This window comes from Astatotilapia calliptera, chromosome 6 (assembly GCF_964374335.1).
Source record: "Astatotilapia calliptera chromosome 6, fAstCal68.1, whole genome shotgun sequence".
Lineage (NCBI taxonomy): Eukaryota > Metazoa > Chordata > Actinopteri > Cichliformes > Cichlidae > Astatotilapia > Astatotilapia calliptera.
The window spans coordinates 4,118,357-4,146,278 of NC_137427.1; the positions used below are offsets into that span (position 1 = coordinate 4,118,357).

Below are 27,922 nucleotides of genomic sequence, written 5' to 3' on the forward strand. Positions count from 1 at the left end.
AGTTCTAGGTTCATTCTATACATATTTACTAAGCACAGGACCTATTATTCTTATATATGCATTATGTGAAAAAAAATCATTTAAAAAAATCATAAAATATCATTTTAGAGCTCATATAATCGAAAGCATCTGCCGAACCCTTAAAATAATAGCTGTGCAGTTATTTAAAGTTTGGATCTCGACATAGGAGAAACCAAACAGCCACTCCATCACATTTTACATTACTCAGAAATACTCTCCTTGTTATTCAAACATCCAACTCTTAACTCATAAAACGATATGTTCTACACATCGAAATAAAGACATCATATAATTAATAATTAGGATATCATAAATGCAGCTGACATCACTAATGTGTCCAATGTTTTGGCATTTCCATTGTCTTTAAGGGAACTCAATACAAGGATCTGACACAAATAATATACATTCAAATGATAATGAAATAGCCCTTTAAACTGAACTTTAAGTACAAGATAAGCAGTCACTTACATGGTTTTCTCTGTTCATCAAAAACACTTCATTTTATTAGAAAGAAATATCATTTTCTATTCTCCAAAACAAAAGTTTAAGGTTTTGGAATGGGACTAGGGTTTCAATCATAATCAGTGATGATCTACTTTGGTACACTGGTCCAAGCTTGGTCTCTTGTTTTGTTTTTTTTAAAGACAAAACCCCCCCGCATGGCATAATCACATGGCTTAGTGTAGGAGCTTGAAGGGGAATTTTATCAACTTTGGAAATGGACAATTTTCATTTTCAAAGTTCAGTGGTTCTTTCAATGGTTTTGGGACTGTTTCTCATTGAGCTGTTGCTAGGTAGATTAGAAATTGTTGAGATTTTAAGGAACCAATTAAATGCATTTTCTAGATGTTCAAATTTACTCCTTCACTGTAGTTGTATATTAGAAATATCTGTACTTTCGTTTCCTCCACATTTTCAGTTGCTTTGATGCGTTCTCGTTGTATGTGATATGTGAGTTTTCTCCTCTTGAAGCAGCCCAACTTGAGAGAGACGAAAGAAAAAAAGAATCATTAGACCAGATAGTAAAACCATTATTTCAATATGCTTAATCAAGTTAGACTTAAATTAACATAAAGATAAAAGTCTTTAAGTCTCACCTTAAACAGCACGACCGTGATTACAATCAGGAGCACGAGTCCTAAACTAACTCCAGTTGAAATAATCAGCAGTTTATTTGGAGGGATAATGAAATCAAACTGAACTTCAATCTGTTGCCAGAGAAAACAGAAAAGAAATCTAAGTGCTACCCAACTCTTTTTAATGTTGACCCATCTAGTAGTATTATTTGAATGAGTGAAGACTCCAGGTACCCTTCTCATTGGAAACTGGAACGGCGTAAAATCGTCTTTTTTCTGTGGGTCATAAATATAATAAATTAGGTTTACTGAAAAAGCAATGACAGAAATATGTTGTGGTCAAACTTAGACATACCTTTTGTTTAAGAGATTCCAACACAAACCGATCCTTGTTATAGCCAACATGTATAGAACTTACAAATTTTACATTTCCACTGTCTCCAGTGTATTTTTTGAGAAAAGGAAGATTCTGTAAGTTAAGATCAGATTAACAAGATTTTCTATATTTAATATAAAAATGTATATGTGGAGTATATTTTGTCTGCATATTTAGTTATTACATACGGCTGGCTTCTGTTCAAGGTCTCGGAAATTTGCTTTTCCCAACAGGGTAAACTCAGCGGCTGAATATTTCTCCAAATTGAAACTTTTGCAGACCATGGTTATGCACTTATTTTCTAGCAAGCAATCCTGTAATGGAACCAGAGGTTTAGTTTTTTAAGAGAGACCTATTAGGCTTTTCCTGACTTTCTGTCATACACTCACTGGCCACATTTTTAGTTACATCTGTTCAACTACTTTTTAACACATATATCTAATCAGCCAATCAAATGGCACGCAATACATTGCATTTAGACATGTAAACTTTGTCAAGATTACCTGATTGCGTTCAATTTAGATCCCAAATCTAATGCTTAGGCATTAGATTTGGGATTATTTATGTGATTTGTGTGACTTTAAATAAAATATAAGAGGTATAATAAGATGCAAGCCATCAATCCCAACCATCCTACCTGTCACCGGATACCAAGCTAGATTAAGAGGTGGGCACAGGAGGAGACCGATGGTTTATGACAAATTTTGGCTTTGTATTATGTTCCTGGAACCTTCTGATTATGATAAAAGTTAGCTTAAGTAAGAAAATTAGCTAAAATGGCTTATTTAAGAGAGAGCCTCGATTGAAAGGCTACAGCAAGGTCCACTGTAAGAAAATGATGTCATTATTCTGAACTGTGAACAATGCAGAGTGATTCCAGTAGAGTACAAGCATAAAAACACAGAAACAAACACAACAGGTTACGCTTATGATTTGACAATGTTGTGAAAGTTTAAGCATATAGTCAATATACAAGCAATATTTTTTATGTGAAATCCGTTGTACTTACCTCAGACGTCTGGTTAGTAGTGGCTGTGCACTGCGTTTTGTTCTTAAAGAGACAGAGTATGGTAAGCTTTAAGGCTCTATATTTTCATATCCAGCACCAGTATGACTGAGAAATGTTCTGGCAGACACAAAGTTACCTCCTTGACAAAGACTTCATAGCTTTTTATTTCAAAGTTATGCTCCAGTTCAGTTGGGAAGAACATGGTAACATTGACAGGAAAATCCTTAAAACCAAAGTTATCTATCTGTAAATCGGTAGAGAGAGAATGGTCATTTTAAATACATACATTTTTTGTATATTTTAGTTTATGTATGAATATCAAAATATTGATACCACCCTCCCATCTGCCAGCTACAGTCAGTAAGTGTAGCTTAACATTTACTTGAACCTATCGATATTGTTTTGGGACCACTGTCCAAAGTAAATGTTGGTATTTTTATTGATCCAGTGAAATGATCACTCGGTCCAGCGCAGAAGGCCGCACCAACAACAAGCTGAATTACCTTCTTTCTGCTAATATTTTTTTATCTCTTTATAAACTGCTACTGTCAAGAGAACACATGGCAATCCGGTTGTTCAGTCTGACGTCACTAGCCGTGTCTGGACCTAAACTCCGCTGCAGGTCCATATATCAAACGATCACTATGGCATTACTGAGAGTTGAAAAACTGTCTAAAGTCTTTCATCTTTAATAAAATGATCAGCGTTCTGCTCTACCAGGTGTAACAATTGAGTTTAACATCCAGGCATCCATGAAAACGGAATTTATGACATTTAACTGAGTTAGAAGTTAGCAGGGAGTTAGCTCGCTAGCTTCTATCTAAATACAATATAGCATGTCCTGACTGCGGGGTTTTGGAAACAAATTAAAACGTACAGCTCTGATATCACTTCCAGCATAAATGAAGACAGAAAACTAAACAGCAGTGACGTTTGTAGGGTTACTGAAGTTGGGCTAGCTGGTATATAATGATGTGCTACGTGACCGCTGGCGACACAGCTATGTTAGCATAATATAAACAAGCTAACTTTTTTTCCACTCGATAAAAGTTAACGTGAGTGTTCTCAGTGGTCAGGAACAAATGTAATCGCATGGCAGGATGCTGTAAAAGGACCAAACTTCAGCCAGGAGAACAACTGAGATAATCCATCCACAATACGAGGTTAGTCATTCATATACTGCTGCATGGGCTGGGCTGTAGTTACATCCTAAGGTTTTAAAAACTGAGCTTAAATAAATGATTACCGGTAATAAAAGCCGAGGGAGGTCAACAGTGATCACTGACTGTTTTAGGAGCTTTTTGAGATTAAATAGAAGAAAATACATAACATTAAACATGTTAACAACACAAAAGCCATATTAAATGCAGACTACTTTAGGCCCGGAAGTAGGATTCGTCACGTCATCACTGAACAATCGGATTCAACAATGAAAATGTGAAATTCAGTTCAGTTTGGTTTTTTATCAAACTGAACATGCTCCTGGATAGTGGTCAATAATATATATTAAATAATAAATAAAATATATATTTTTATAAAATAGTGAATGCCCTTTTCAAACTTCAAATGAAAGAAAAAGTATTCATTTTGATCATTGATCATCAGTTCTGTTGAATGGTTTTTTGACAGTGTAATTATGTCTTACCCTGTATGTAATACCCATTTCTTTAGGTGCAGGGTCCTCTGTTGTGAAGTTCAGATAGGTAGCGCTGTCTTGCTTCCTGAAAATATGTTCGCAGCATGCAGCTGAACAAGTATGCAACTACAGACTTGCAGAAATAAATAACATAGAAGCATTCCATAATATTTTGTGTGAATAGTGAAACTTACACTGTTAATATCATTTTAATTTCATATTGTACTGGGATATTTTTGGTCAGTGCACTGGTCCTATTAGAGTCTTGATTATTACTGTAGATGAGAAAGCAATGTCTTTTAATATCAGAAGCAAATTTTTTAAAGATATGGTTTGTATGTTAAGTATTTCCGTACCTATTTGCATCAATTGTCATGGAGATTGTATCATCCCATTCAAAGTCATGCATGACATAGAAAGAAGATTCAAACGTTGCCTTTTTGTGGGAAGAAATTAAAAAGAGGTTAGGCCTGATTCATAGACGAAGAGAAAAATATTTCTCAAAAAGTTTCAGAAAGCTTGTGACAGTTCCCCATTTGTGAAACTTGAGTTCTGTCTCCTGGGAGGATATCTGTGTGTTTTGTGACTCACAGAGGATCTGCTGCGAAACAGAGGAAGGCTCACACCACATATGGTTTTGTCAAGTACTCCTTCTAGATCTGAGCATTTGTGGGGCGTTGATCTTGATGACTGTTTTAAGAAAAAAAAGACTTTTAGAATAGTCTCTGCTGAGACTCTTTAGAATAACAACTTTTTCAGCTACTGTGACAGTTTTTTTGATATTCTGTAAGACTGAGTTTAAAATTTTGAAGATTGTAGACTGTAAGAAAGAGCTCTTTGTACCTACAAACAACTCCAAGTCCCACTAAATAGTTCCTTAAGTCTTCTGTGTTTCATACAAATGTCTCCCTTAAACATAAATTAGAGGTTTTTCTGTTTTTTTATTTGCTATACACCAGCCCCCTGCCAAACACCAGACAGCCAAAATAAGCCACAAACCCATTGGTTTGTACAAAGTGTTGTTGAGGTACAAAGTTAATTGAGTCCCCCGAGCTGTCTGAATTCTAAAATCATCTGAAATGTGTGAATAGTGGGGACAACAATGAGCGAAGTGTTTGCAAAACTCAGCACCCAGACTCAGGTCTGGGTGTTTTCTTAATGGAAATTTGATTAATGTACAAAATAATTCACTTTAAGGTCATTTAGTTCTAGTCTAATTTTCTTTGTTCAAATTGTCTTGTTCATATGGGTGATGTAGCCAACTACTGCCAAGACCAAAGTCAGCCATATTGCTTTAAAGTTGCTGCTGTTTGCTGAATCCTAATATTGACTTAAGCGTTATATCCAGTAATCAGTACTGGTGGATTTAAACTGGTTGTCGATTAAATTTAGTACCGACTTTCCATTCATTAGCATTAGAAAGCATTAAATGGCCTTGCTCTGAAGTACATTAAGGTGGTGGGGAAGGAGCCTGAGTTAGTGCGTGAGGTTAAGAGTTAACTGGAACCACTCTCCTGGTGAGGGGCTGAACTTTGCCTAAGTCTGGAGCTGTCCTTGGTGAGAGGTGGCAGGTTGTGGTGGATATCTTAGTATTCCCTTGGCTTGCTGCCTGTACATTGTGGTTTTTCCCAGTGGACGAGAGGGTTTGTTCTCTGAGCCTTCGGGTAAGGGAACATATCCTGACTGTCGTCTGTGCTTATGCATTGAAAGACTATTGAGAGTACCTGGCCTTCTTGGAGCCCCTGTGCGGGGTGGTGTCTCTGTCATCCTGCTGAGAGACTTCAAAGCTCATGTGGGCAATGACAGTGAGACCTGGAGGGGCATGAATGGGAGGAATGGCCTGCTAGATCTGAACCCGAGTGGTGTTCTATTACTGGACTTCTGTGCAAACTGCATAACAAACACCATGTTTGAACATAAGGGTGTCCATAAGTGCACGTGGCACCAGGACACTTTAGGTCCCAGGTTGATGATCGATTTTGTAATCGTATCATTGGATATGCGGCCATATGTACTGGACACTCGAGTGAAGAGAGGTGCTGAGGTGTCAACTTATCACCACCTGGTGGTGAGTTGGGAAGGTGGCGGTGGATGATGCTGGACAGACCTGGGATGCCTAAACATATAGTGAGGTACACTGGAAATGCTTGTCAGAGGCCCCGGTCCATAAGATCTTCAACTCCCACCTCCAGCAGAGCATCGACAGCATTCAGAGGGAGACTGGAGACATTGAGTCTGAATGGACCATGTTTAGCACCTCCATTGTTGAAGCTGCTACACTGAGGTACGGCCGCAAGGTGGTTGGTCCCTGTCGTGGTTGTAACTGCCTCTACCCCTGAACAATATGGTGGACACCAGAGGTAAAGGGAACCATCAAGATGAAGGAGTCCTATTGGGATTAGTTAGCCTATGGGACTTTGGAGGCAGTTGATAGGTATTGATAGGCCAAGCGGAACGTGGCTCAGGTAGTGGCTGAAGCAAAACCTCAGGAGGAGTTTGGAGATGCCACGGAAAAAATACTTTTGGACTGCCTCTAAGAGATTCTGGCAAACCTATAGGCATATCAGGAGGGGAAAGCAGTACTCTACCTGCACTATGTATAGTGTGGGTGGAGCGCTTTCGACTGAGGACACTGTCGGGCGGTGCAAGGAATACTTCGAAGACCTCCTAAATTCCACTCGCACATCTTCTTGTCTATCTCTGGGGGTGAGACCACTAGTTCCTGAAGGCTATGGATGTTGTAGGGCTTGACTGACACACTTCTACAATGTTGCATGGATATTTTGGCGGTACTTCTTGATTGGCAGACTTAGCTGGGGGTTCTCATCCTCAAGAAGAGGGTGTGCTCCAATACAGAGAGATCACACTCCTCAGCCTCCCTGGGAACGTCTATGCCACTTCACCATATTAATATATAGGACCGGACAAATTCAGTTACTGGTAAATAAGGTTAGTTATTTGCATGGAAACAAGGGTTATGATGCTATTCCACCATTGCAGCCCTCAGGGAGCATGTAAAACGTACTGCCTGCTAGGTCGGAAAACTCTGTGAACAAGCAATCAATTAGGATCCAAACAATGGGAACCCAGATGACCGGGCAGACAGGAAAAAAGGCCTTGGCAGTTTCATGGACAACACTCCCTACAATTAACTGCACGCTTCCAGGAACTGACATATTGAGTATGCAGGGGCAGATGTCATCGACACTGTGCCACTGCCCTTACAATGTGCAGTGAACTCTGACTTGCTTTGGCAGGTGCATTTCCACCATTGTGCTTTATATTAAAATGTGTTTGTTTCTTGCAGCAATCTGTTGATCTGCTAAATAGCAAACATCTACACGACATAACTGACTGCATATTGTTTTCAAAATAATATTATAAATCTGGTTATACGTCTTGCTGTTAGGCTCTTGATAATGGGAAAATGAACTTGGGAGGTTTGAAAATGTCTGTTTAGACACCAAGATTACTAAAAACTAAACAATTGAGAGTTTTTTGGTGGCCGTCTTAAAAAATCCACCATCTTGGATTTTCAAGTGGATAATCAAGTAAACTTTAAATGTGTATTAATCTGAGGAATTGTGCCAGATTTGGTGCTTATATTACTATTTGCACAATTTTTTAAAATTATCTGCTCCACTATTTATTCCTCTCCTTATTTTTCTGTTATTTGTCTTGTTTTTTCCCCACTATTTCTGGATTTTTAATAAATTATATATTTCTTTTTATGAAGCACTTTGTAACTTTTTAACAAAATTTGCTATTATTATTATTATTATTAATAATAATGATAATAATAATAATAATAATAATAATAATATTACTACTACTGTCATGAACCAGCAATTGAGGGAACAACTAATACTCTTCAAAGGTTTGTATACTTTTGACCATTAAGTTGCTCCAAAATCATAGTAACTTTATTTTCATGAAAAGAATTGTTCACTGAAATATTATGTGACAATATTATTTTTCAACTTGTAGTATTTACACCAAATACATTTAGATGCTTTTCTTAATCCCAGCAGAAACATGGAAGAAGTTAAGAGAGCTCAGTTTCTGAACACACTTTTACATATGCATATAGCACACCCCTCATGCACATACAGCAGTGCTCCCCACAACCTGTAAATTTAGTGATGTGTAAAACCATGGCTTGATTCTTTAAATAGCAGTTGTTATTCAAATCTATTTTGGGATTAAATTAGATCATTTAATCAGATTAGATGAGTTTAAAGTCTGAGTTACCTCTATAAGTGTCATTCTACTGAAGGAGAGGCCTGGAGGATAGTGCATCGCTAGCATGGTGTTGTACGAGTCATCACCGTGATTGGCCAGTTTTATAGACACGTTGAAGTACGCATCTTCTGCCACTAATAATTGTGTAGTCCTGAGAGAAACAAAGAACCTTTTACATTAAACATGTGACTTCAGTCTTATAGTTTCTATGCTATGATTGTCACATATACGTACATAAAACTGAAATCCACATCCAGTTCAGCGATACAAGTGTCATTTTTTCTACACGCTTTTTTAAAGGGAACCTGTGAAAAAATAATACATCTGTTTATCTGATGTCAGAGAATTGGTTTGTATCAAAATATAAAGTTCTAAAAAGTTGGAGTAGAACAATTTCGATGTCTTATTGGATCCAAATGATGTTGATGTGACAAACTAAGTTAACTTTTAATTTGGTAAGTATGTTAAAGTCCCGTCAAATGTAAAGAAATTAATATGCTGCCAAAAGCTTTGTAGTTTACAGGCTCTGTTGCCTGTTATCCTCTTATAAGTTTGCCTATGCTTATTATGGGCATGAATGTAATGGTAATTTGGGGCTTTTAAGAATTTCTTTTCTTTCTTGGTATGTATTATTGTGGAATTAGCCACAGTTCACTGAAATATCTTTAATTAATTAAAAAAACAAAAACAAATTGGGTGTACAAGTTTTAATTTATCCAAACAAGGTAAAAACTATACATACCGACCCAAATACATATGTATACCCCACTAATATTTAGTTAGCAAGCTGCAACATAACCAGATGTTTTTGGCAGCCATCAAGAAACTTAGGGCTGAATATTGGATCACTTTTCTTAGCAGAACTTTTAGAGTTCATTTGGTTGCTTTCCTGGCACGCACCTGGCTCCTAAGCTTAGTCCACAAGGTTTCAATAGAGCTGAGGTTTGGGCTTCGGGAAGGCCATTCCAAAAGCTTTATCTATCCCATAAGTTTATTATTTAAGACCTTGTATGTGAGGAGCAGGATTTTAAATTCATTTATATAATTTTAGATCAACTGAAAGTGATTCAGGATGTTTTCAGGACATCCTGATAATAACAAATTACAGTAGTCCAGCCTAGAAGTAATAAATGTATGAAACTAGTTTTTTTAGCATCACTCTGGCGGAGTCTACAGCCTGGTTATGGACATCATCTTTACAAAAGTGAAGGACAAAGGACAAGAATGCGATGGTAAAGTGGAAACTGCATCGAGAACAGAAACAAATGCATGATGTTGCTAACAGAACTTTGGGCCTTTGCAAACACCTGAACAAACCACATGCTAACCCTAAGCAACCCAAGACCCCAGAGTACCGTTAGCCCAGGTAATGCCGCCCCCGGCCCAGTACCCTGACCCTGAAATGCAACTGTCAGTGTTCAGGGTAGAGTAGAAAAGCACTATATAAGTACCGATCCATTTAACATTTAATTTCATTGTATGGTGTTTTGCCACCGTACATACCTCAACAACGGACTGCCGTTTGCTGTCCACATTCAGGGTGGTGGCTGCAGTCTCATTGTCAGCTTGGGAAAAGTTACATTTGATGCTGATAGGTGACAATAATTCACTCACACATTTCTGTAAAGCAAAACCAGAACAAAAGGTTTATCTGTTATATAGAGTTAGAAATTATTTGTTTATCTCTGAAAGTTTGAGTTTAAAAAAAGCTAAAGGACAGGATAACAAAGGATTAGGATCATGGTTAACATTACTGTTATTCTTTTATCTCTTTACCCCTTTGAAAGCCTACTAGGAGTAACTCTTGAAGTAATTAAATGTCATCTTTATGGGGAAAAGTAAAGAAAAGCTAAGTCAAAGATCAGAATGGGAAAGTTTATTATAAACAGATTAAGTATATTTGCAAATATTATTAGCTTCATACATGCATGTAGATGGAGAAGTTAAAACAAGCTGTTTCATCAAGCATCTCATAGGTGGAGGTAAGACTTCTGGCTGTCTTATCAGTTTGACTGAAGAAACCTCGATATTTTTGTCTCATCGGATCCACAGCGACTGTGAATGTGATGTTCAGTCCAGACCTCACAGCCTCTGTAAACCCGAAAAGCAAAATTGAAATGATGCATTCACAGGATGCAATCAGCAGTTTTTAATTGTTTATCTTTACTGGATGTGGTACCTACCTTGTTTGCTCTTTGTTACTTTTACCATTTCAAAACAGGCTGTTAAGGTAACCATAGGTAAATTTTCATCGGCACCCAGACAATCAAATATCTCAGTGTTTATCTCCTTAGGTTGGAAAGTTAGATGAGCCATCACGTCAAAGATGGGCTTGGCCCTGAAAGACATTTATGAACAGGCGTGTCAAAATAGAACGTACTTCCGCATTTCAGTAGTAAGGTTTTATGTGCCAGGACATAATTTTATGGCACAAAATCACAACAACAGTCACCTCAAGGCACTTTGTATTGTAAGGTAAAGACTGTACAAAATCCACAGCATGCTGGTTCTAGTTCTAACTTATCTAAGGGAAGATTCAGGGTCACCAGATCCAGCCTCAACGTTATAATTTATCAAAATGAAACGTTTTAAGCCTAATCTTAAAAGTAGTGATGGTAGCTATCTCCAGAATCTAATGTGGGAGCTGGTTCCAAAAAAAGACGGGCCTGCAAGCTGAAGGCCATCCAGGTCTTTGCCTTTAAGACATTCCCACAGTGTAACTAATTGGTGAGTGTTATGTGGCTATCCATCTGAGGTTGCATTTAAATAACTCCAACTTTATTTTAATTTTGGAAAAAAACACAAAGTATGAGGGTTGCTATTTTGACATAGTAGAGCAGAAGCAGAGCGCTTTGCAAAGGTGCAGACAGCTGGTCAGAACAAGGCTTCTAAGGACGACATGTAGCAGAAGCACAGGAAGTGATCCAAAGGGCAAAATGAGTTAAACTGAGCGGTGGAGAGTAAATTTAAGTCAGGAAAGATTTTTTGTTTTTTATAATTGCATCTTGTATGTAGTTTGGCATCAAGCCTTTGTAAGGTAGATATGTACAATACTTAGCAACATAAATCGTGCACAGAGTTCTGATACCTAAAGACAACAGCAGCACCCTGTGATCCAATCACAATATCTGGGAGTCCGTTCCCTCCAAGGTCAATAGCTCCATCGATGGCCTGTCCAAAGAATTTTATCCCAGGTGTGACTTCTTTTCCTGTGATTCTCTGGAACAAGAGATTTGACAGCTAAAACAATGCTCATCTTGCATGGTGGAGACAAAAGTTGTATTTATACATTTTCCTCTTCACTCTCTCATCGAAGCCTTTTCTGTTTACAGATAGATGGCTGTTTTGTTTGGACAACTGTGCTCCTAGCTGTCTGCAAGGTTTTACCTCAGCTAACTGGAGTCACTGACCTGGAAATGGACAAATAATTTTGCTTGCTGTGAGGAGGGAAATACGATGCTGTGGCAAAGTGTAAATAGAAAATATTGTTATGTGGACAATAGCTAAGGCTAAGTGGACAGAGGAGGATAATGAGACATGAAAATCAAGTCAATGAGATAGAAGGATGGAAATAAACTAAACACAAGGCAAAGGAAACAAATAACTCAGCGGGACGCTATTTATAAACAGCACAGACTTCTACTCTCCACCAGATCGTCTGCTACCCCTTGGTGATAAATTGGCCTCAATGTTTAAGCTTTACCTTGTTACTCCTAGTGTTAACATCAGTCTACCTGCACCTCCAGTTTCCTCTTCCTTGGGTCAGCATTGAAACTTACCTGTTGCTCTACTGGTTCTCTCTGCTGCTAGTCTACTCCTCGATCACTGCTCTGGAAAAAGCAAAAGCTCAAACATCTCACCTGCCTGCCCTCCTTCTCACCATTTACCTCCAGGTCAGTGCAAAGGAGAGAAAAGGTCAGACATCTTGGTTTGCTCAGTTCACCTTAAGCCTGGACACTCACCCAGTTCACTCCCCCTCAGAGCGCACTACTCCCCACTAGGGATGGGTACCGGTAAACGGTAGTAACCAGACCGAAAAGCAGCGCACATTTCGGTGCTTTATTTCGGTGCTTTATTTCGGTGCTATTTTTCCTGAGATGTCGTACACTTTGGATTCTAGCCAATCATTTTACCTTTCCAAGGATAGTAGGCGGGCCCAGGTACGTACGTTCTTTTAGAGCAGAGCTACAGATTAAAAATGCTCAAGGCGAAGCGGTCAAAAGTCTGGCTGTACTTCACAGCAAAAGATGCAAACTCAGCAGCCTGCAACAAGTGCTTTAAGCTGATACTGTGATACTGTCAAAGGAGGTGACACCTCGAATCTGATGAAACACCTGGCAACGCATAGCGTTTTTTTAAAAGCCAAGAAATGCGCCGTATTTGATAGCTTGCTGCAAGAGCTCACACCGAGCACATCTACTGCGGGTGTGGTGCCTGTTATCAGACCCGGAGTTAGCAACATCCCCAAGAACCCGAAGAGGAGAGTCCTGGCCCCTAGCCCTGCCAGTGTAGCAGAAATGATGAGGATGATGATGGCAGCAGCAGCCGTTCTTCTCTGCGTGAGTAGCTTAATGTTGTTCGTGTGTAATTTACGTTGAGTAGGCTAACCACGTTATTACATTAATGCACGTAAGGTGAACTAGCAAACACCATCGTAGTTACATGCGGCTGTCTTCTTGTTTGATGGCAGATACTCCCTTCACCCTGGCCAAAAAGGCTAAAATGACCAAAGAAAAAGTGGAAAAAAGTTAAACATGAGAGGTTTTTGGACAAAGTTGGTGTTTTTCCATTGTTTAAGCACTGCTTCCAGCCAAGAGTGATGCCATATATGCCCCATAGCTGCAAAAAAGGCTAACATTGTTATCTTTTTACAAAAAAACAACTAAACATGAGAGGTTTTTGGACAAAGTTTGTGTTTTCCATTCTTTAAACACCGGTTAAGCACCAGCACTGTTTCAAAAGTACCGGTTTGGCACCAGTATCGGATAAAACCTAAACGATACCCATCCCTACTCCCCACTTTCCAAGTAAGCAGACTCTGAGTCTGTTTTTGGGTCCACTGCACGTAGTAGCCTTTCAGCTATCTGACATGAATAAAGACACCTGAGAATGAGGGAGGAAATACTAAGGGAACAAATATAATATGTTCTATGCAGAAACGTAGATAACAGTAGTATATAACTGACAGCTTTGCTCGTTGACGTAACCCCCTGTCTCCTCCTAGTGGGTGTGTTTTAATTAGGTTTTAATGTTTTATCTGTTTGATTAGGAGTGTATTTCAGTTTTCAGTGTGAATTTATACAAACAGGAATTGTTTTTTTATAGATGGAGGATCCAATTTTTTTTTGCGGCTCCAATGCACGTCCAGGCATCAATTGGTCTTTCCGCCGACTGGCTGGACCTTCAACATCCACATTGGGATTTGCCGCACAACCTTGCACAGACCGGGGGGCAGGGCAAAACTTGAAAGCCCTAATTTGGGTCTTCAGGGCTCCCAGAAAATTAACAATTGAAGAAAGTGATCCAGCACAAAACTCACATCACTCAGTATAGTTTGAAGTGTCCACACCCATGCTCAGTTTCACAAATAGACAAAAAACTAGCCACACTCGTCGTAGTCACAGGAGTGAAAATTGAAAACGTCCCAGAAATTGAAATTGTGGTAAATTAATCACACTAAAGCCAGATCTACGCCATTTTGGAAAGGTCCAGAGCCTTTATACATAGCATATGACAAACAGACTCAGTGGGAGATAAATAACATGTAGCCTAAAATTCAACATCTACGATTTTAAAGAGACACACAGGCCTTCCCTCCCCATCTCCAGCTGCCTCCCTCTTCCCGGTCCACCACAATCGCCCACACATGCAGGGCCTTGGAGTAGGGGTATGTCACCAGGGTGCAGAGGAGGCTACCCCCCCCCCCTCTGTCCCCTTCTGGCTGCCTCTGCCTCAATTTTATCCCACAACTTAGACATTCACATTACTCACACTCTCATTACACATACATATAGGATCTTGGGGGTGGGCACGATACACGGAATCCAAGTTACCATCAGGGTGTACACCTCACCCCTGGCGTCGTTGCCCACCTCTCAATTTTAAATACACGTAGACATTGAGGGCTATCAGGGGGGGCTATGCGCTTACCTGCTGCTCTCTGGCAGGTAGCTCCAAGCCCTCCTGGGTTTTAAATGCACCTTAGAACACACATGCATCAACACTACAATGAGCGGGCGGAGGGAGGTTTGGAGTCTTCTCTCACCCCCGTTCTCTGCTGCCTGCTGGAGCGGGGGGGCCAGGAGGAGGAGTTGGCCGTCCGATTGGGGTCTGGAATGTGGGGCCTCCCTGCTGCTGCGGAGTCGGGGTGGTCTGCCTCCCCCCACCGCAGGGAAAAGGGTAATACCACCTGGGTCTGGGTGCAGTTTCCCCCTCCAGGGGCAAGGGTACCTAGACCTGGGGCTTAGAGTACGCTTGGGGAGTGTGATCGTGTGTACAGCGTCTCTTTATGTCTGTCTCCACGTTGGGTGAGTGTTGAGTAATTGCATATGAGAGCATGAGGGTGGGAATGGATGTTTGTGTCTGTGTGTGCCTGTATTTCTGTGTCTATATGTCAGGTCGGGTATCAGACGCCACCTCTCTGGGGACATCTCAGGCCCTCCAAGGTATGGAGGCCTATCTCCCCCACCACTCCCCCTGCCAGTGGCGGACTCCCTCAGACATCGGTGCGTTGGTGGTTCTTTGTGTCCGGGGATGGGCGTCCAGGTACACACCGGCTCACTCCTTGGCGGCCGCTTATCGGGGCCTGGCGCCTGTGGCTCGCTCGGGCCACTTCGGGGGTGGGGTGCCCTCGGCCTCTCAGCCTGGGGCTCGGTCACTCTGGCACGGCTGGCTGCCGGCGGAGCTCCCGGGCGCGTCACTGCAACCCCCCCTGTCTTCTGCTCCGCGGCTGCTGTGTGACCCCTCATCTGGGGCTCTCCTCAGCTCTTTCTGGGATAGTGGCGCGGCTGCCCCTCTTTTGTTCTTCCTTGGTCTCCTTTGCTCTTGGGGCCTCTGGATGTCTGGAGTCTTGATCTCCTCCATACCTGCTTCATGCCCTGGGGGATAGGGCTGTGGCCCCCCCACACCCTCTAGCAGATCATTACATGAAGGAACCTTTTAAATACAAGCGCGCTCATGCTCACAGGTGTACACACGGGTGATCACACCCACAAACTACACCCTTTTTGGCTGCTACCTCAAAGCACACTGTGTGCTGTCGATCTTACGTGCTGCACAATAATGTTTAATATTTAGTATTTACTGTTATATTCCCATAGATCATCGTGATGATGTTGTTTATTATATATTTTTTTTTCTGCTTGTTTTCTCTTTTTTCTTTCTCAACAGGTGATCCAGGTGATTGATATATGTATTTTTTGTCTGTTTATTTTGTTGGTTTTTGTTTTTTGCCCTTTATCACCGTTACTCTTCCCCGCTGTTTTTCTTTCCCTCTTTCTTTCTCCCCTTTCTTTCCCCCAGTCAAGTCTGTCCCGTATTTAGCAAGTGAAAATAAAATAAACAATAAAAGGTGAATCAAATTGACCATAACAGCAAGTCTGGGATGGTCCATTTGGTAAAGTAAATCCGTTGGGCATCTTTCTTCGCCTTTAAACAATAATTCTGATGGCAAAAGAGCCAAACGGGACAGGCAAAAAAAAGAGACGCATAGTCTTTGAACTCTAGACAGTTCTGGAGGGTAGTTCACGCAAGTTGTCCTGCGTTTTCCCAGATACCTGTGAAAAAGCTGATTTAAGAAAAAAAAAAGATTAACACTGTGTTTTATCAAGTTAAAAACAAATCTGATACGCAAACGCAAGGAAGGCCTTTCTTTAAGGCTTCTCCACAGTGTAAGGATAAAGCAACATTAAATAATTTGATCCTGCATGTTTAAAAAAATAATTCCTTTTTTTATAAAATTCACACTGAAAACCGAAATACTTAGTGTACTACGTATAATTACACTGAATTAAATAATATATGGCCTGTTAATAACACGTCTACGCTTGAAGATGGCACCGAACTCAATACATGGTATTTGTCTTACATTTAGAAATGTCGATCCCTAAAATACTTCATTTACATGGATGAGCAAACGTGTCAGCTGGGTGGGGGTAACTGAGGATACACACCAGGACGCCCTCACATGTCCGTAGGTGTCCAAATTCTCGGGAAACAAATGCTGGCCATCAGACATCAAATGTTTTTGATGAAAGGACATTTCAAAGGTTTGGACTGCGTTTTCTCAGACAGACTACACATGATTTAAACAATACGTCCTCCAACAGGAAAGAGCTATAAAAGGAAAGCAAAACTGGAGGTTGAGCAAGATCGTGTGTTGGTCTAACTGACAATTCGACTTGCAGAGGGTAAGATAACGGGGGTCAAACAAATCCAATAAGGTTGCTTCTAACATCCAAAAAACCAAATAGGTCTTCCACTCCACAATTAGAAATAGTAATACTCTTATAAGGCTTTATTTTCCAAGTTAAAAAACAAATCCAGAAAATGTAGCTTTCAGATTGCTGATTAAAAACAAACAAGTCTTGTTGTAGGGCTTTTCCATAGTGTTAGGATAAAACAACATTAAAAAATTGGATCCTCCATCTATAAAAAAGTAATTCCTGTTTGTATAAATTCACACTGAAAACCGAAATACATCATCAACAGAGAAAACATTAAAACCTAATTAAAACACACCCACTAGGAGGAAACAGGTGCGGGGTTTACGTCAACGAGCAAGCCTGTCAGTTCTGGATAGGGTAGTGCACGCACATGTTCACATGCATGAATGTGAATGTGTGCGTGCACGTACGTGAACGAGCAAACCTATCAGTTATATACTACTGATAAGCAACTGAGAAACCAATATAGAACAATAAAGTCCAATATTTAAACCCCAGGTCCAAGACCAAGAATTTTTATAAAAATAAGGTGTTTTCATATCTGAAGTCATTGGCCCAGTGTCCTGCAGAATGAAGTTTTTAACTTCAAGGGGCTCCTGAGGAATGTAATAACCAGATGAAGATGACACAGTAGCTTTAAATATCTTTTATGTTTATATAGTTTGATAAGCAGGGATTCATAAGAAGGGAAACTGAAATTGCTGATTATTTATGGTCACCTTTTTGCCTCTGTCCGTCTCTCACCTGGCTGAAAGTGCTGCATATTCCTCTCTGCTTGTTGCCATGGTAGATATACACAGCACCTCTGTTATCATCCTCAAGCGGAGCTCCGACAGCAACGTCTCGGAGTTCATCTCCATTCAGGTCTGCGAGGCTGGATATGGTGGTGCCAAATCTACCCATGGATGGTCCCATCACAATCAGTTCACTTTTCAGTTGCAGCTATGAGAAAAGAGGAGATTAGTTCATTGAGTTTGATCATGAAAGCATTGAATGTCACACTGTAATATCACAAAGTGGTGGCTCACCTCATCAGTCAGAGTGTAGATGTAGATCTGACCTTCTTTCTTCTCCTGAAGCTGGTAAAACGTTGGCGCTCCCACCAGCAGGAAATCAGTGTCACCGTCTGAGTTAATATCCACCGAACACAGCTCGGCGCCGAAGTAGGAACCGATCTGACAAGTTAGTTATATCATTAGTTCAGTGTTGTTTTAATTATAGATTTATATCATTTAGGGATATCACTAAAGCACCTTGGTGACTTCTGTCTTCTCTCTCCTTTAGCTTGTGTTTTGTCATGTTTGACATTGGTGGTTTATCTCCATGCTCTTATTTTCTGTCTTATTTTATCTCAACCAGTCTGCTAGAGGTCTGTTCCTGTTACTAGAGTTCAATCAAGTGTTTGATCATGCTGATCGTCTGCTTGTTGTGGTTCTCTAATATTTCACTGTCTTTACTTTATAATATAGAGCACCTTTCTATAATTGTTAATGTGAATCACTGATCTACACATAGAAGTGATTTAAAATAGAAATAACAGTAGATTTGATCAAGAAAATTTGCATTTATTTCAAGGCAACACTACAATCAGGTATCAACAATGACATGGTGACACACAATGACTTCGAAAAACAAACTGAGCCATATGAAGAGTAAAATTACCATATAAGTAACCGACCTGGTCTCCAGTTATTCTTTGTGCTGTGGTCCAGTTGTTGCTGTTTTGTTTGAAAAGTACAACCTGTCCTGTGTGCTGAAACCGGGGTGCACCCGTGAAATACAAAGAAACCCCACCTCTCTCTCCAACAGAGACAGAATATCCTGCAAGAGGCAAATATAACACACAACATGTTTTTATTTGAAAAACTAATGTGTGTATTTGTTGTACCTGGAAGATATTAAAACTGATTTAGACTGGAACCTTCCAAAGTTCATTTGTTCAAGTGTTGAGCCAAATAACGAAATCTTATTTTTAAAAAAGAAACATCAGATAATGTGTAAATAAAGTTTACCCATGTAGGAGTCCATCTCCATTTCTTGATCCTCAATTGTTTCTGTTTTATCTCGACGTTCTTGGAGAGAACCACGCCAGCTGTTTGTTCCCACTGAACCCAGAATCAGTGTATCCTATAAACAGGAATGTGCAGGTGTAATGAAACAGGAATCCCAGGTATGGTTAGAAAAGGAAGCGGAAGATCAACTGTGTCATCTGACCTGCTGCAGCTGGACTCATTTTCCAGTTAGTCAGCAGCAGAAAAGTTTTAAGGATGCTGAAGTGCTAAATTTAGCATGGATAAAGTCCTTCACTCAAACTCCGTATATTGATATGAAGAAATATAATGCAATTTGGCCCTTCACTGTACATTTATGTCTGCACTTGTGTCTGGCCAGAAAGAGAGTACCAATTCGCTTATTTGGTAGGTCAATGAAAGGCTTAAGTTAGTTAAGTGTGAGAAAAAATGTGCATTCATGTTTGCAGTTTTGTCTTGTTATACAATATTTGAAATTTAAAAAACAAACAAACAAAACACTACATTTTGGGAAATATTTGTGGGTGTTTTCTTGTTTGTACTACTGAACACTAAAAGTGGCCCTCACATGAGATGACAGTGCAGGCAGTGACCCACAGCTCATTTAAGTTTGAGACCCCTGCTTTAGTCTGATTTCCAGATGATTCTTTAGGGTGCTCAGATAGATTTTGCTCACCTTGTTGAAAATAGCGCTGAATCCACTCTGAGACATTTCATCAGTCAGGTTTCTTGCTTGAGCCCCTTTGGAACCTAAATATGGACCATCAGGGAGTACACGTTACAGCTGCACATGTGGAAGATGACATGAATTCTTGATTCTTGATTGAAAGAAATTAGACCCCACCTTCCATAACAAAGACATCTTTCTGAAAATTCTCCAGTACTCCTGTGAGTCCATCATAATTCTCAATTTTGAAGGCATTTTTGTCTTTTGGTTCTGAAGCGATGGCCCTAAATTTATCCAGCTTTGCATCCTTGATCTGAAACCAGAACACAGCTTTAAAACATGAAGGAGTTCCAAGTCTGACATCAGCATAAGAAAAAAAACACAATATTAGAATAAAAATTGGAATTTACTTGTTCTGACCCACAACAATAAACTCATATTCATCACATATATTAAAAAGAGCATTGATTGTTATACAGAAGTGAACAGAAGAAACCAAACGTGACAAAAAAGGAGACATGATATATGGCATTACCCCAATAACAAGACGAATTATATTTTTCTCATCATATTTTTTAATTATCCCTTTTCTGTCTGTATCAGAGGGATCTCCGTCTGTGATTAGAATCAGAGCTTTAGTTGCATCAGGAGAGGCGCCTGCAGCTTTGTTGTCAAAGATTTCATCACTGAAACAAAAGTAAAAACAGCTTTTGTAACACAATAAACCAAGCTGTGAACATGAACACATTAACAGTAAATCAACAAACTTAAGATGCAAATAATGTCACAGTTGTGTTGAGCCTTTCTTCTTTTATTATAACTGAACTTACAGAACAAATTCGATGGCTCTGTGTGTGTTGGTGAGACCTTTTAAATGATTTTCTTTCATGAGTTTATCAAGAGCACGTCCGGCTTTATAGTCATTGAAGTCAAACACTTTGTGGACTGTTGAGGAGAACTGAACTGCTGCAAACTGAAAAACCAACATAAATTATTTAGATACGACACTAAACGGTAAATATATCTTAACAAATAAAAGCTGTGAATGCTTAAATGTTGCAGTAGTGAACTGACCTTGATCGACATGTTCTTCAGGCTGTCCATTATCTCCACAATAAAATCGTTATTTCTGTTGAATTCTTCTTCAGTCATACTCGCTGATCCATCAAACAGAAAGACGAGGTCCACTGTCTTTTTGGTGCATTCTGGAAAAATAAAACATATTTAATCATAACTCTTCCAGGCAGTTACAGGTCAAAATTACCATTTGTATTAAATATTGTTGAAAAAAACAGTAGCAGAATAACTTAACTACTTTTTGAAGAAAACAACGTAATGGACCTTTTCCAGTCTGGTTTGAGCAAATTGCATTCCACTGAAACCACTTTACTTACAGTGGGGCAAAAAAGTATTTAGTCAGCCACCGATTGTGCAAGTTCCCCCACCTAAAATGATGACAGAGGTCAGTAATTTGCACCAGAGGTACACTTCAACTGTGAGAGACAGAATGTGAAAGAAAAATCCATGAATCCACATGGTAGGATTTGTAAAGAATTTATTGGTAAATCAGGGTGGAAAATAAGTATTTGGTCAATAACAAAAATACAACTCAATACTTTGTAACATAACCTTTGTTGGCAATAACAGAGGTCAAACGTTTACTATAGGTCTTTACCAGGTTTGCACACACAGTAGCTGGTATTTTGGCCCATTCCTCCATGCAGATCTTCTCGAGAGCAGTGATGTTTTGGGGCTGTCGCCGAGCAACATGGACTTTCAACTCCCGCCACAGATTTTCTATGGGGTTGAGGTCTGGAGACTGGCTAGGCCACTCCAGGACTTTCAAATGCTTCTTACGGAGCCACTCCTTTGTTGCCCGGGCGGTGTGTTTTGGATCATTGTCATGTTGGAAGACCCAGCCGCGTTTCATCTTCAAAGTTCTCACTGATGGAAGGAGGTTTTGGCTCAAAATCTCACGATACATGGCCCCATTCATTCTGTCCTTAACACGGATCAGTCGTCCTGTCCCCTTGGCAGAAAAACAGCCCCATAGCATGATGTTTCCACCCCCATGCTTCACAGTAGGTATGGTGTTCTTGGGATGCAACTCAGTATTCTTCTTCCTCCAAACACGACGAGTTGAGTTTATACCAAAAAGTTCTACTTTGGTTTCATCTGACCACATGACATTCTCCCAATCCTCTGCTGTATCATCCATGTGCTCTCTGGCAAACTTCAGACGGGCCTGGACATGCACTGGCTTCAGCAGCGGAACACGTCTGGCACTGCGGGATTTGATTCCCTGCCGTTGTAGTGTGTTACTGATGGTGACCTTTGTTACTTTGGTCCCAGCTCTCTGCAGGTCATTCACCAGGTCCCCCCGTGTGGTTCTGGGATCTTTGCTCACCGTTCTCATGATCATTTTGACCCTACGGGATGAGATCTTGCGTGGAGCCCCAGATCGAGGGAGATTATCAGTGGTCTTGTATGTCTTCCATTTTCTGATGATTGCTCCCACAGTTGATTTTTTCACACCAAGCTGCTTGCCTATTGTAGATTCACTCTTCCCAGTCTGGTGCAGGTCTACAATACTTTTCCTGGTGTCCTTCGAAAGCTCTTTGGTCTTGGCCATGGCGGAGTTTGGAGTCTGACTGTTTGAGGCTGTGGACAGGTGTCTTTTATACAGATGATGAGTTCAAACAGGTGCCATTCATACAGGTAACGAGTGGGGGACAGAAAAGCTTCTTACAGAAGACGTTACAGGTCTGTGAGAGCCAGAGATTTTCCTTGTTTGAGGTGACCAAATACTTATTTTCCACCCTAATTTACGAATAAATTCTTTACAAATCCTACCATGTGGATTCATGGATTTTTTTTCACATTCTGTCTCTCACAGTTGAAGTGTACCTCTGGTGCAAATTACTGACCTCTGTCATCATTTTAAGTGGGGGAACTTGCACAATCGGTGGCTGACTAAATACTTTTTTGCCCCACTGTAACATGCCTAGTGACATTTTGATCACAGCAGACTTTGGAAAGTAAACAATTCTGGTTCTACTGGATCTCACCTCTGCTTTAATACCATTGATCATGATAAATAGGCTTAAGGGCTTGTTTAGGATTACTGGTGTTGTTTTGAAATGGTTCATGTTGCATATATGTGAAAGATCTTTTACTGTCTGTATGTATCAAATTTTGTCTGAAACATCAGTTCTGCCCTGTGGGGTCCCTCAATGATTTGTTTCGGGTTTGATTCTCTTTTTGCTTTATATAATCCCTCTAGGCCAAATTATCAGACGTTGCAGTAATAGTTCTTATCACCTCTGTGCAGATGACATTCAGTTATATTGTTCTTTCAAAGCTTCTAAGTTTTATAAATGGTCTTGTTTAAATAATTGTCTGTCAGAAATCAAACAATGGTTAATGGCAACTTCCTCCAGTTAAATACAGACAAAATCAAAATAATAATAATATTAATACATTTTTATTTAAGAAAGTGCCTTTAAAAAACACTCGAGGACACTGTACACAAGCTATAACAACAACAAACGTAACAATTTACAAAATAATAAGGATAAAATGTTGAGCAAATATATAAAATAAATTAAAGTAGCAGGATGGAAAGATTTATGTGGAATAGGCTAATGTGAATAGCTGAGTTTTGCGTCTGAACTTAAAAAGAGGGAGGGAAGTGATGTTTCTTATCTCAGGTGGAAGGAGTTCCAAAGACGGGGGGCAGAGCAACAGAAAGCCCTGCGCCCCATGGTGGCTAGCCGGGGGGAAGGGATGGAAAGAGAAAGAGAAGAGGAGGATCTGAGACACCGAGAAGGGATGGTGATTTGAACCAGGTCAGAGAGGTATGAAGGCGAGAGATGATGTATAGCCTTGAATATGTACAAAATTATATTGAAATTGATGTGGTATTTAACCAGAAGCCAGTGAAGCTACTGCAGAGCAGGGGTGATGTGGTGCATAGAAGGGGTCCTGGTGATAATACGAGCAGCAGAGTTCTGGACACGTTGAAGCTTATGGATAGATTTGTGACTAAGACCAAAAAGAAGAGAGTTGCAGTAATCGATCCGGGAAGTGACCAGGCTATAAACAAGAATGGCAGTGGCATGTGGGGAGAGAAAAGGATTATTCTACTTTCATCTCTCTTCAGATTACTGTAACGCTCTGATTACTTGTTTCAGCGAATCATCATTGGATCGCCTTCAGACTGTACAGAATGTACAACATGATGAAACTCCCCAGTATATCTCTGAGCTTTGAGCACCTCTTCCTTCTTCCCGAACTCTTAAGTCTTCAGGTCAGAGGTTACTGTTGGTCCCACATACTAGGTTCAAAGCATGTGGGCTTTTCAGGCAGCGGCACAAAGGTTATATTTATATTTCTGGTTTTATTGTGAAGCACTTTGTCATTTTATCTGTAAAAAGGGCTATATAAATACATTTTACTTACTTACTTTTACTAAAATAAACATGGAGGAACACTTTACCTTGATACGCAGGTTTGAAAGAGGAGATTTTCTGGAGTTGATCAGAGAGCTCATAACAAATACTGTTCAGATAGGAGTTCTCATTGCATTCATGCACCAAACTTGGACTGCAAACCTAAATCAGAGCATAAAAGTTAAATAAAGCTCTGCATATTAATTTGTTTTGCTCACAGTGATGAGGAGAGAGAGTGATTTACTCACAGTGAATCTGGAGCCGGAGGAATCAGCAGCGATCGACAAGCCAAGATGTTTGACTGCTGTTGTGTTTGACTGCAGGTCCTCTGCAACTGAAGCATTTTATTATAAAATACACAAACTTTTACAGTAATGTATTTAGTTGTAAGTTGTAAATTGTGTAATATTCTGTTGATACCAGTAGGTTTGAACCACTTGTTTTGGTGAGGTTGGTAAATTCCTCCAGATCCATTTAGCCTGAGAGGTGCAGTGACGACTATCCTGTGGAAAATGATGACACTAATTAGTTAATGAAGTTTATGCATAAGTTCTATGGGGAGGGTCTGTAATCATCTGCCTGCTTTCCTGGGTCTTCAGCTCCTAGTCTATTCTCTACATTGCTTACATTTTCCCACGCTGTCAAATTCATCCATCCATCCATCCATTCGCTTCCGCTTCTCCTTTTCAGGGTCGCGGGGGGCGCTGGAGCCTATCCCAGCTGTCATAGGGCGAGAGGCAGGGTACATCCTGGACAGTTCGCCAGTCTGTCGCAGGGCCAACACACAAGTGACAGACAACCATTCACACTCACATTCATTCACACCTAGTGGCAATTTGGATTATCCAATTAACCTATCCCCACAAGCTGCATGTCTTTGGACGGTGGGAGGAAGCCGGAGTACCCGGAGGGAACCCACGCAAACACGGGGAGAACATGCAAACTCCACACAGAAAGACCCCGGCCTGATGGTGGAATTGAACTCAGGACCTTCTTGCTGTGCGGCAACAGTGCTAACCACCGTGCCGTGTCAAATTCATACCAACCTCATTATTCTAGTCCAGTCATTTTCTTGCCTGCCTTCTGTGAGCCAATCACTCTCCACTCTGACTGCTTTAAGTTTCAGTACTCATTCACTTGTTTGTAAAACCTGTCTCACCCCCATCCAAGCCTCTGCATCTTCAACACCACCACCAGTGTCTAAACTCCAGGGGGTCCTCTCCTATCCCCTATCACTGCTGGAATTCTGTTCTGCTATGATGGGTCATCAGTGTTTAAGTGCTAAACAGCTAAAGAACCAGTCCATTTACCATCTCTCCTCCCACTTTATTTAGATATTCAGGCTTTGAAGAATAGATGGTTCATTAAATATGAAAGTTTTTAGGATATATTTGTACTCCTTTATATTAATATCCAAACTTACAATAGGAAGAAAACTGAAAAAGGAGATGAGATTAACTTGACATAAGCGGGGGAACAAAACAGACAAACAAACACAGAGAGAAGATTGGAGGAACAGAGTCAGAACACCAAAGGTGATTACACACTTTGTAAAAGGATCAGAATGTGCCTGCTTATGCCTGCTCATTACAGTATTAAAGGACATTTGACTTCAGTTCCTTGAAATTACTGTTAAATGTGGTTCCCTTCATCCATGCAGTATTTCAAATTAGTCAAAAACAATTAGTTTCATGCACTTAAAAAGGAAGAAATGTTACAGAAACTTAAATATTTATTTTAAAAAATAGATTTTTACTAAATTATTACTAAATTTTCTACTAAATCTATGTAATTACGTTGAACGTTGGGTTTGAAGTGCAGCAGAAGAGTTTTAATTAGTGCTTTCAACAGTGTTAGATCACTCACAGGATACAGTATTATACGATGTCTTGAGTCAAACTTACCCTTTGTTATTACTAGACTTGTTCAAGTACTGTAGCACTCGGTATCCAAAGAAATCACCTGGTTCACCCAGAAAGACTTCAGGATTTCTTGTGTCAATATTAAAAGCCAAACAGGCAGGGATGGTTGAAGCTGAGAAAGTGAAAAGCATGAAATTGATACTAACTAAGACTTTAATACCCTAAATGAAACCTGCATCACCAATAAACAAAAAGCACAGCTTATATGGGAAATGGTTTTTGCACTGCTGCAGATGGGAAAGGTGTGCCTGAATCATTTGGGGGCAGTGAGTCGGGTAAGACTGATCACTTTGCATCAGTCAGTCTCTTCCTATTTCAGTATCATGCTGGGGCCTGAAGAAGAGGCAGTACAAAGAGCACATGGTGGAACGGGGTGAGAAGCTAGTGTGAAAAAAGGAATATGAAAAGAGCACGCCCAGAACTGGACTTGATAACAGGGCAGGTCCACTGAATATGATGTACAAAGGTGTAAAAAAATGTTAGCTCCCTTCCTGATTTCGTTTTTTTTGCATGTTTGTCACACTTTCAGATCATCAAACAAATTTAAATATTAGACAAAGATAACACAGGTAAAAACAAAATGCATATTCTAAATGATTGTATTTATGGAGTGAGAAATAATCTAACCCTATATGGCTATGTGCGAAATATAAATTTTTGCCAGAAAACATCTTTTTGATCCCCAAGACTTTCGGGAAAATACTCTGTGGACTGGAGAGACAAAAGTTGACTTTTTGGAAGCTGTGTGTCCCATTATATCTGGCATAAAACTAACTCAGCAACCCTCTGATATGGCTGAATTACAATACTGCAAAGATGAGTGGGCCAAAATTCTTCCACAGAGCTGTAAAGGACTCAATGTCAAACATATAAAATTAGGAAATCAGGAAGGGGGCAAAGCCTTTTCCACAACACTGTATATGTGAGCTGAGATAATGTGTTTGTGAGAGCTGAATGAACTGTTGGTATTCTGTGCTTGGAGGGAATCCATGAGTGAGCCTTGTCACACTCATTATCTATGAACACGTTTTTCTATATATGGTGTTTCTCACACACCGTTTACTTGGGTGGGCTTTCCTGATACATTTCCAGTGACCGATATATTTTACTGTTCAATCGAGATAACAACACAGTCAATAAACTACTGGAAACCCCTGCGCTCTGACTGGGTAGCTGACAACAACTGCAGAAGCTACAGGACCAGGCAGAGCGCCAGACCCAGGCCCTGGAAAATCTGTTTGCTGGGTTCTCTCGAGCTGCGCTGTCGCTCCCCCCAGGCAATTCATTGTTTTCTGAGTGATCAAATAAATATTTCCTCCACTGTATGTGAGCTCTGTGTACTTCATCAGTTAAAAAACCATTCCCTCCATAGTAAAACAATTCCCTCTCTGGTTAGGAGGAGGCCACTTTTTGTTAACTATAATAACACATGTGCAGGAACACATAACACATTCAGGAATTCCAGCTCCTGAATGTGATTACGTATAGTTAGCTAGCTTATCCTAGAGGATCAGAGGAACATTGGATATATTTATTACTCTTTACACATTTGAAATGAGAGTGTCTAAAAATAATACAATAAATTTCGATCTATAACACAGATACTCATACAATCTGCTCTTTTAACGTAACACAAACAATTCCACAAAGGTTTAAGGGAAGATTTCATCAGTTTCAGAGGCGTCCTTTTTGCCACATTACTGTATGGTCTTTACCTTATAATATAATGATTGTTGTTTTAATTTAGTACTATGTAAATAGAACTGAATTGGCTTTGTTTCTAAAAGTGGGAGCATGTGGAAGAAATCACTTGCCTGTTTTTGAAGTGCATACACAAAGTCCATATTCAGAAAAACTCCCACAACTCTTTCCCCAGACAAACAAAGGATCTCTGTCTATTTCAAATGGAGGAAACCTGTTTCAAATCTTACCAACAGCCACTGTACAGATGAGCCAGACTATGTGGTCCTTCATCGTCCTGTGTTGCTCTAGTCCGATCTCTTAGTCTGAAATAGGATTAAGACACAAGCCAGCATTTTAGTGAGCAC

The 27,922-nt window shown here is 40.0% G+C and overlaps 1 protein-coding gene across 1 annotated transcript; it reads right to left on the reverse strand.

Annotated features, from left to right (window-relative positions):
- Positions 1 to 5: 5 nt before the first annotated feature.
- LOC113023602 (integrin alpha-L-like) lies at positions 6 to 27,922 on the reverse strand. The gene is made up of 31 exons (XM_080302319.1): positions 27,806 to 27,922; positions 25,857 to 25,986; positions 24,373 to 24,455; positions 24,201 to 24,286; positions 24,000 to 24,114; positions 20,576 to 20,706; positions 20,332 to 20,474; positions 20,037 to 20,187; positions 19,679 to 19,814; positions 19,511 to 19,584; positions 18,817 to 18,931; positions 18,483 to 18,625; positions 17,833 to 17,979; positions 17,549 to 17,746; positions 11,449 to 11,579; positions 10,544 to 10,698; positions 10,285 to 10,451; positions 9,864 to 9,980; positions 8,595 to 8,665; positions 8,370 to 8,511; positions 4,710 to 4,808; positions 4,475 to 4,554; positions 4,313 to 4,393; positions 4,128 to 4,203; positions 2,619 to 2,726; positions 2,483 to 2,524; positions 1,662 to 1,787; positions 1,453 to 1,566; positions 1,332 to 1,373; positions 1,119 to 1,229; positions 6 to 1,001 (listed from the first exon to the last, which is right to left on the reverse strand). Exons 1-31 carry the CDS (start codon positions 27,846 to 27,848, stop codon positions 864 to 866), a joined length of 3,495 nt encoding a protein of 1,164 aa, XP_080158445.1. The 5' UTR covers positions 27,849 to 27,922; the 3' UTR covers positions 6 to 863.